The sequence below is a fragment of the Aegilops tauschii genome, chromosome 2, assembly GCF_002575655.3.
Source record: "Aegilops tauschii subsp. strangulata cultivar AL8/78 chromosome 2, Aet v6.0, whole genome shotgun sequence".
Classification (NCBI taxonomy): domain Eukaryota; kingdom Viridiplantae; phylum Streptophyta; class Magnoliopsida; order Poales; family Poaceae; genus Aegilops; species Aegilops tauschii.
In genome coordinates this window covers 490,092,048-490,102,266 of record NC_053036.3, presented here as the reverse complement: position 1 = coordinate 490,102,266, position 10,219 = coordinate 490,092,048, and the positions used below count along the sequence as shown (strand labels likewise).

The 10,219-nt window shown below is 50.6% G+C and overlaps 2 protein-coding genes across 2 annotated transcripts; both read right to left on the bottom strand.

Annotated features, from left to right (window-relative positions):
* Positions 1-200: 200 nt before the first annotated feature.
* On the bottom strand, positions 201-731 carry LOC109752668 (pathogenesis-related protein PRMS-like). The gene has a single exon (XM_020311567.1). The coding sequence runs from the start codon at positions 729-731 to the stop codon at positions 201-203; it is 531 nt and encodes a 176-aa protein (XP_020167156.1).
* A 214-nt stretch (positions 732-945) lies between these two features.
* Positions 946-1,720, bottom strand: LOC109752683 (pathogenesis-related protein 1A-like). The gene has a single exon (XM_020311582.3). It carries the CDS (start codon positions 1,676-1,678, stop codon positions 1,103-1,105), a length of 576 nt encoding a protein of 191 aa, XP_020167171.1. The 5' UTR covers positions 1,679-1,720; the 3' UTR covers positions 946-1,102.
* Between the last annotated feature and the right edge of the window lie 8,499 nt (positions 1,721-10,219).

Below are 10,219 nucleotides of genomic sequence, written 5' to 3'. Positions count from 1 at the left end.
AAAATTGTTTAGAACTTTTTTCAAATCTAACGGAAAAATCATGCGCGAGCGATCAGCCAGCTGAATTTGAATGGAATCGTTGCCCATTAACAAAGAACCTTGTCCAGGATATCGGGTAATTCACATGAAGTTATGAACTATGGTCGTGCGTCGTATGCGTTATTTGGAAATATATTTGCCCCTTAGCTTGCCGTACAGAATCAGTAGGGCGGCACGCCAACATAGTTGCCAGGAGGGAAGTACTCGCAGACGGCCACGGTGTCGAGGCCGTTCCGGCAGGTGCGGCGGCCGCAGCCGAGCTCCCGCGTGGTGTTCCACACCACCTGCGTGTACTCGCCGCATGTCTTCCCCGGGGCGCAGGCGTTGGCGCGGTGGTCGTACCACCGCCGCTCACCCACCCACGCGGCCACCGCGTGCGTCGCGTTGTGGTGCCCGTCGGCCCAGTAGAGGTTCCGCCCGTAGACCCCGTCGGCGGCCCACGGGACCGGCGAGAGGTTGCAGGGGACGCGGAGCTTGTTCGCGTACTGCATGGCGTCCAGCTCCAGCGTCAAGTTCCACTTCAGCGGCGGCAGGCCGACTGCGCTGCGCGCGTCGTTGTGCGCCCGCAGGAACTGCGTCCAGGAGGGCACGACGGCGGCGCCAGGGTTGTGGCCGGGGACGCTGATGGCTGCCGCCGGCGATAGCGAGGCCAGTGCGAGGGTCAAGGCGGCGAGGCAGGCGAAAGGAGACATGGTGATCTGCGGCGCGGTTCGATTTGGTGAAGTTTGCAAGGGAAGTGCAGTCATTATATAGGAGCGGTTAATTAATTGTGCGGGTTCTCGTATGCATGCATGAGCGTTTGGACTTTAGATTGCAACGCATATGTGTGTCAGTTTGGACATTGGAGAGTTAATTTGAAGCGTTCATCGTCGAGTAATGGATTGCTACATATGGTCACATATATACTGTCGGTGATGAAAATGTGAATTTATTTAATTTTGAACCATACAATTTGCGAATTACAAGTAAACAAATGCATAATCGATGGTAAATAACTTTGATGCACCACGTGGAGGGATGCAGTAAACTTGCATGCACGGCGTGACCAATCAACGGCGCGCGATCAGTATGGCCGGCCGGTGCCGTAGTTGCCTGGCGGGAAGTAGTCGCAGACGAGCAGCGTGTCGCCGGAGTCGCACACAATCTTGCCGCACCCGAGCTGCGTCGTGTTCCGCCACACGACCTGCGTGTACCGCGCGCATCCGGACGAGCCCGCCGGCGCCGCGCAGGAGCCGCTGCCGTAGTCGTACCGCCGCCCCTCGTCCACCCACTGCGCCACCAGCGCCCCGCCGTCCCAGCGACGGCCTTTGCCCACGGCTACGTTCTCGCCGAAGTAGAAGAGCGACGAGCGCCGCGGTGCGCAGTCGGCGCGGCGGGAGCGGGCGTAGTCCTTGGCGTACCCCGCGATCCCGGGGCTCCACGTCAGGGGCTCCACCCCGACCGTCCTCCGCGCCGCATTGTGCGCCGACAAAATGTCGGCGACGGTGGCCTCGGCGCGCGCACGGCGACTTCCGTCGACGCCCGCGCTGTTGGTGCCGTCGTCAGTGTCGCTGACGGGCGTGCACGGTGGTGCCAGTAATGCAAGCAGTAGCAAGATGGTGAGGTAGCACATGTGAATGGTCATCCTTGTGTTCGCCATTTTCGTGGGTTTCCAGTTGAAAGCTTGGTTGTATTGAGAGGGTGGGCAGGTGCATGGATGGACCAGCTCACTCGGTATGGTTATATAGGGGTAGAACGTTTCGTGTCAATCTCTCTTCAGCCTGATTAGCTGTTGATACTTTGAACGCTCGCATGGCGGCTATGGCGTTAGTGTGCTCTAGCTGGTAATGCTATCTTTGTATCCAAGCCACGAAGGAATCTTCCAAATTGTTTAGAAGCTAAATCAATTGGCACGGCACAAACAAGATGATGCTGTGCTTGACCAGAGGAGCAAATGCAATTCAACAAGTGCATTATACGTGGTAATGTGGTATGTTGCTGGTTTTAGGGGACTGAGCAAGAGAAGATTAAGGAAGAAGCAATAGCAGCTGCACGGCAATTCTTGCCGCCCACACGGACGTATATATCTCATATCTCGCGGTGCGATGAGGGAAAGACCCTCGCCAAATCGGTGCGCTGTTCACGTCATCATTTTGTCGACTATAGCGCACCACTGCACCATACAATATTTTGATTATTGTTGGACAAGCATTTTCTCCTCTACAACACGATGAGCTATTTGGTAGTATCAAAAAAGGAGGCTGAGCCAAGTCAAACTTCCCTGACTGTTAGCATGAATATATAAATAGGATTTCCCTGTAAAGAGTTGTTTTACAGAACTCTATGCACACTTGTATTCATATCTCGCAGGGTTATTTATACATGCGGAGAGGTACAAGGGGGTGAGGGAGAGATCGTGTACAATGGCCGTGGCCGAGCATGTCATGCATGCGAGGTGGACGTGCGCACGTAGTGCACGCACCTCCTGAACTATCCGAAGGACCAGGTCAAGGCCGTTGTCCATCAGATCGTGTAGTAGACTTCCAACAGCCCCCCGCAGCCGAAACGTGGGGCTCCCGGACGTTGAGGTTGGACCGGAAGTCGAGGAAGATGCTCGTCGGCAGCCCCTTGGTGAAGACGTCGGCAAACTGAGAGCTCGTCGGGACATGCAGGACGCGAACCTCGCCGAGCGACACACGCTCCCGGACGAAGTGCAAGTCAATCTCCACGTGCTTTGTACGCTGGTGTTGCACAGGGTTAGTTGACATGTACATCGCGCTCACGTTGTCACAGTAGACCACGGTAGCACGGTGGGAGCCTGGTGGAGCTCGCCAAGGAGTTGTCGCAACCAGACTGCCTCGGCAACGGCGTGCGCGACAGCCCGGTACTCGGCCTCCGCGCTGGAGCGCGAGATGGTGTGTTGCCGCTTCGAGGACCACGACACAAGGTTGCCGCCGAGGAACATACAATACCCCGAGGTGTAGCGGCGTGTGTCGGGACACCCTGCCCAGTCGGCGTCGGAATATGCGACGAGCTCGGTGGAGGTGGAACGATGGAACTGCAAGCCGAGATGTGTTGTCCCACGAAGGTAGCGCGGGATGCGCTTTAGCAACTGGAAGTGCGAGTCACGCGGAGCGTGCATGAAGAGACAACATTGTTGAACACCATAAGAAAGATCAGGCCGTGTGAGTGTTATGTACTGTAGGGCACCGACAAGGCTCCTGTACAGAGAAGGATCATGGAATAGAGGGCCAGCGTCAGCTGGGAGTTTTGCATGTGTGTCTACTGACGTGGGTAAGGGTTTGCAATTAAGCATCCCTGCTCGATCAAGAATCTCCAAGGCATACTGCTCTTGCGCAGGAAGAGACCGGCGGCGGTGGAAGTGACATTAATGCCAAGAAAGTGATGCAGCGGGCCAAGGTCGGACATGGCGAATTCTTGGTGGAGCGAGGAGATGATGGACTGGAGGAGAGATGTGGTGCTCGCGGTGAGGATAATGTCGTCGACATACAACAACAAATATGCGAGCTGCGTCCCACGGCGGAGGATGAAGAGAGAGGAGTCGGAGCGAGACGCCACAAAGCCAAGCTGGAGTAGGTACGTGGTGAACCGGGAGAACCAAGCCCGTGGCGCTTGTTTCAGCCCGTATAACGAGCGGTTCAAGCGGCACACACGCGTAGGGTTGTTGGTGTCGACGAAGCCGGAGGGTTGTTGGGCGTAGACCGTCTCGGCGAGGTGACCGTGCAGGAAGGCATTCTTGACGTCGAGCTGATGGATCGGCCAAGAACGCCCGCCGGCGACGCTGAGCACGGTGCGAATCATAGCCGGCTTGACCACGGGACTGAACGTCTCGCCGTAGTCGATGCCAGCTTGCTGCGTGAAGCCGCGAAGCACCCAGCGAGCTTTGTAGCGAGCCAGCGAGCCGTCCGGATGGAATTTGTGCCGGTATATGCACTTCCCTGTGACCACGTTAAAACCTGCAGGACGAGCAACGAAATCCCAAGTGTTATTCTGCAAAAGCGCGTTATATTCCTCTAACATTGCACGGTGCCAGTTTGGATCCCTCAAGGCCGCGCGGTAGGTGGAAGGAATGGGGCTGAGCTGGGATGTGGTGGCGTGGAGGTTCAGTTGGTTTTTGGGGTGAAACCCTAATTTTACACGGGTGCGCATGTTATGGAGATTGGCAGGTGGCGCAACTGGGACGGCCTTTGGCGGGAGGCGCTTGGCAGGCGTCGGCGTTGCTACCTCTTGAGCACTGCGTTGGTTTTCTCTTGAAGAGGAAAGGGTGATGCAGCAAAGTAGCGTAAGTAGTTCCCTCAGTTTGAGAACCAAGGTATCAATCCAGTAGGAGACTACACGCAAGTCGCCTTGTACCTACACAAACAAATAAGAACCTTGCAACCAACGTGATAAAGGGGTTGTCAATCCCTTCACGGCCACTTGCAAAAGTGAGATCTCATAGAGATAATAAGATAAATATATTTGGTATTTTTGTTGTATAGATTGAAAAGTAAAGATTGCAAAATAAACGGCGACAAAAATAGCTAGTTGAAGGGAGATTAATATGATGGAAAATAGACCCGGGGGCCATAGGTTTCACTAGTGGCTTCTCTCAGCATAATCTACGGTGGGTGAACAAATTACTGTCGAGCAATTGATAGAAAAGCGCATAGTTATGAGAATATCTAGGCATGATCATGTATATAGGCATCACGTCCGTGACAAGTAGACCGAAACGATTATGCATCTACTACTATTACTCCACACATCGACCGCTATCCAGCATGCATCTAGAGTATTAAGTTCATAAGAACAGAGTAACACATTAGGCAAGATGACATGATGTAGAGGGATAAACTCAAGCAATATGATATAAACCCCATCTTTTTATCCTCGATGGCAACAATACAATACGTGCCTTGCTGCCCCTGCTGTCACTGGGAAAGGACACCGCAAGATTGAACCCAAAGTTAAGCACTTCTCCCATTGCAAGAAAGATCAATCTAGTAGGCCAAACCAAACTGATAATTCGAAGAGACTTGCAAAGATATCAAATCATATATAAAAGAATTCAGAGGAGATTCAAATATTGTTCATAGATAATCTTGATCATAAACCCACAATTCATCGGATCTCGACAAACACACCGGAAAAAGAATTACATCGAATAGATCTCCAAGAGAATCGAGGAGAACTTTGTATTGAGATCCAAAGATAGAGAAGAAGCCATGCTAGCTAATAACTATGGACCCGAAGGTCTGCGGTAAACTACTCACACATCATCGGAGAGGGTATGGTGTTGATGTAGAAGCCCTCCGTGATCTTTACCCCCTCCGACGGAGCGCCGGAAATGGCCCCAAGATGGGATCTCACGGGTACAGAAGGTTGTGGCGGTGGAAAAGTGGTTTCGTGGCTCCCCCTGATGTTTTCAAGGTATAAGAGTATATATAGGCGAAAGAAGTCGGTTGGGGGAGCCACGAGGGGTCCACGAGGGTGGGGGGCGCGCCTAACCCCCCGGGCGCGCCTCCCTACCTCGTGGCCACCTCGTCGCTTCCTTGACGTCCACTCCAAGTCTCCTGGATTACGTTTGTTCCAAAAATCACTCTCCCAAAGGTTTCGTTCCGTTTGGATTCCGTTTGATATTCCTTTTCTGCGAAACACTGAAATAGGAAAAAATAGCAATTTGCACTGGGCCTTTGGTTAGTAGGCTAGTCCCAAAAATAATATAAAAGTGTATAATAAATCCCATCAAACATCCAAAACAGATAATATAATAGCATGGAACAATAAAAAATTATAGATACGTTGGAGACGTATCAGGCGTCATGCGAAGGAGTGGCGGCTGGGGGGCGGTGTCAGCGCAGCTCGACGCGGGTGAGATGGGCGGGCTTGGCGGGGTGGCGGTGTCATGGCGCTAGCCGGCGAAGGTGGGGTGGAGGGCGGGCGATCAGGCGCGGATCCCGCAGGCGGCAGATGGGGAGCGGGGGCGATGCGGTTTGTTGGCTGTTGGGCCGGGATCCGAGGGAGATCCACTGCAGGGCCAGTACGAGGTAGATAGGCGCGCCGCTCGGGGAAGATTGGGTGGGCGGGATCATCTGTGGCCACGCAATCCGTTGGGTTAGACGGGGCGAGATCAACAAATGGAAAAACTGCCTCGTCGAAGGTGACATGACGCGAGACGATGACCTTACGGGTGTGCAAATCGAGACAACGATAACCTTTATGCTCAAGGGGATACCCTATGAAAACGCACCGAACGGCACGGGGAGAGAGTTTGTGCTTGATGGTGGGGTAGATGTTAGGTAAGCACAGACATCCAAAAACCCGTAGATGATCGTATGTGGGGTGCTGGCCATAAAGCCGAAAGAACGGTGTGTCATTGTGAATGGCAGAGGAAGGTCGCCGGCTGAGTAGATGTGTAGCCATGTGAAGAGCTTCGACCCAAAAATTAGGAGGAAGATGGGCGTGGAGAAGAAGAGTGCGGAGTACGTCATTTGTTGTGCGGATCATCTGCTCAACCTTCCCGTTCTGCGGTGAAGTATATGGGCAGGAGAGGCGGAGAGAGGAGCCGCAGTAAGAAAGGAAGTCACGTAGGGCTGTGGTGAGGAACTCGCCACAGTTGTCGCACTATATGCATTTGATGGGGACACGAAATTGTGTGAGCGCATATGCGAAAAAGCGAAGTAAGGTAATTGATGTATCGGATTTAGCGCGCAATGAAGATGTCCATGAAAAATGAGAGAAGTCATCAAGGATGACCAGGTAGAATTGGTAACCAGAGACGCTAGAGACGGGTGAGGTCCAGAGATTGCAGTGCACTAAGTCAAAGGGAGTAGTAGTACAGGTACGAGATGACCTAAAAGGTACTATTGATTGCTTGCCATATTGGCAGGATTCACACACATGGGAATTCAAACTAGCTTGATTACATGGTGATTGAAGAAAAGTTTTTGCTAAAACTGAAAGGGAACTACTGCTAAGCTGCCCAAGGCGTTGGTGCCACAAGCTGCCATCGACGGAGAGTGAAGGAAATATGCCCTAGAGGCAATAATAAAGTTATTATTTATTTCCTTATTTCATGATAAATGTTTATTATTCATGCTAGAATTGTATTAACCGAAAACTTAGTACATGTGTGGATACATAGACAAACAGAGTGTCACTAATATGCCTCTACTTGACTAGCTCGTTGAATAAAAGATGGTTAAGTTTCCTAGCCATAGACATGAGTTGTCATTTGATTAACGGGATCACATCATTAGAGAATGATGTGATTGACTTGACCCATTCCGTTAGCTTAGCACTTGATCATTTAGTATGTTTCTATTGCTTTCTTCATGACTTATACATGTTCCTATGACTATGAGATTATGCAACTCCCGAATACCGGAGGAACACTTTGTGTGCTACCTAACGTCACAATGTAACTGGGTGATTATAAAGGTGCTCTATAGGTGTCTCTGATGGTACTTGTTGAGTTGGCATAGATCGAGATTAGGATTTGTCACTCCGATTGTCGGAGAGGTATCTCTGGGCCCTCTCGGTAATGCACATCACTATAAGCCTTGCAAGCAATGTGACTAATGAGTTAGTTGCGGGATGATGCATTACGGAACGAGTAGAAAGACTTGCCGGTAACGAGATTGAACTAGGTATTGAGATACCGACGATCGAATCTCGGGCAAGTAACATACCGATGACAAAGAGAACAACGTATGTTGTTATGCGGTTTGACCGATAAAGATCTTCATAGAATATGTAGGAGCCAATATGAGCATCCAGGTTCTGCTATTGGTTATTGACCGGAGATGTGTATCGGTCATGTCTACATAGTTCTCGAACCCGTAGGGTCCGCACGCTTAACGTTCAGTGACGATCGGTATTATGAGTTTATGTGTTTTGATGTACCGAAGATAGTTCGGAGTCCCGGATGTGATCACGGACATGACGAGGAGTCTCGAAATGGTCGAGACATAAAGATTGATATATTGGACGACTATATTCGGACACCGGATGAGTTCCTGGGGTCACCGGATATTTATCGGAGTGCTGGGGGTTTATCGAAAACCCCGGGGGGACTATTGGTCCTACATGGGCCATAGGGAAGAGGGGAGGCAGCCCACAAGGGGCAGCCAGGCCCCCTCCTACAGGGAGTCCGAATTAGACTAGGGAGAGGGGCGGCCCCCCCCTTTCCTTCTCCTTTCCCTCTCCTTCCTTCCCCCTTCTCCCTTCCTAGTAGGACTAGGAAAGGATGAATCCTACTCCTACTAGGAGGAGGATTCCTCCTCTCCTTGGGCGCACCAAGGGCCGGCCGGCCTCCCCCTTGCTCCTTTATATACGGGGGCAGGGGGCACCCTAGAATACACAAGTTGATTGTTTCCAGCCGTGTGCGGTGCCCCCCTCCACCATAATCCACCTCGGTCATATCGTCGTAGTGCTTAGGCGAAGCCCTGCACCGGTAGCTTCATCATCACCTTCATCACGCCGTTGTGCTGACGAAGCTCTCCCTCGACACTTTGCTGGATCGTGAGTTCATGGGACGTCACCGAGCTGAACGTGTGCAGATGGCGGAGGTGCCGTACGTTCGGTACTAGGATCGGTCGATCGTGAAGACATACGACTACATCAACTGCGTTGTCATAACGCTTCCGCTTTCAGTCTACGAGGGTACGTGGACAACATTCTCCCCTCTCGTTGCTATGCATCACCATGATCTTGCGTGTGCGCAGGACTTTTTTTGAAATTACTACGTTCCCCAGTGGTGGCATCCGAGCCAGGTTTATGCGTAGATGTTATATGCACGAGTAGAACACAAGTGAGTTGTGGGCGATAATAGTCATACTGCTTACCAGCATGTCATACTTTGATTCGGAAGTATTGTTGGATGAAGCAGCTCGGACCGACATTACGCGTACGCTTACATGAGATCGGTTCTACCGACGTGCTTCACACACAGGTGGCTGGCGGGTGTCAGTTTCTCCAACTTTAGTTGAATCGAGTGTGGCTATGCCCGGTCCTTGTTGAAGGTTAACAACACATACTTGACGAAATATCGTTGTGGTTTCGATGCGTAGGTAAGAACAGTTCTTGCTCAGCCCGTAGCAGCCACGTAAAACTTGCAACAATAAAGTAGAGGACGTCTAACTTGTTTTTGCAGGGCATGTTGTGATGTGATATGGTCAAGACATGATGCTAAATTTTATTGTATGAGATGACCATGTTTTGTAACGGAGTTACCGGCAACTGGCAGGAGCCATATGGTTGTCGCTTTATTGTATGAAATGCAATCGCCATGTAATTGCTTTACTTTATCACTAAGCGGTAGTGATAGTCGTAGAAGCAATAGTTGGCGAGACGACAACGATACTACGATGGAGATCAAGGTGTCGCGCCAGTGACGATGGTGATCATGACGGTGCTTTGGAGATGGAGATCAAAGGCACAAGATGATGATGGCCATATCATATCACATATATTGATTGCATGTGATGTTTATCTATGCATCTTATTTTGCTTAGTTCGACGGTAGCATTATAAGATGATCTCTCACTAAATTTCAAGGTATAAGTGTTCTCCCTGAGTATGCACCGTTGCGAAAGTTCGTTGTGCCGAGACACCACGTGATGATTGGGTGTGATAAGCTCTACGTTCAAATACAACGGGTGCAAGCCAGTTTTGCACACGCAGAATACTCGGGTTAAACTTGACGAGCCTAGCATATGCAGATATGGCCTCGGGACAGTGGAGACCGAAAGGTCGAGCGTGAATCATATAGTAGATATGATCAACATAGTGATGTTCACCATTGAAAACTACTCCATCTCACGTGATGATCGGACATGGTTTAGTTGATTTGGATCACGTGATCATTTAGATGACTAGAGGGATGTCTATCTAAGTGGGAGTTCTTAAGTAATATGATTAATTGAACTTTAAATTTATCATGAACTTAGTCCTGGTAGTATTAGTATATCTATGTTGTAGATCAATAGCTCGCGTTTAGCTCCCCTGTTTTATTTTTGATATGTTCCTAGAGAAAACTAAGTTGAAAGATGTTAGTAGCAATGATGCGGATTCGATCCATGATCTGAGGATTATCCTCATTGCTGCACAGAAGAATTATGTCCTTGATGCACCGCTAGGTGACAGACCGATTACAGGAGCAGATGAAGAGGTTATGAACGTTTGGCGAGCTCAATAT

Bases quoted from the DNA above. Each gene is read 5' to 3' on its own strand.
- LOC109752668 (XM_020311567.1), bottom strand. From the start codon at position 731: ATGTCTCCTTTCGCCTGCCTCGCCGCCTTGACCCTCGCACTGGCCTCG.
- LOC109752683 (XM_020311582.3), bottom strand. From the start codon at position 1,678: ATGGCGAACACAAGGATGACCATTCACATGTGCTACCTCACCATCTTG.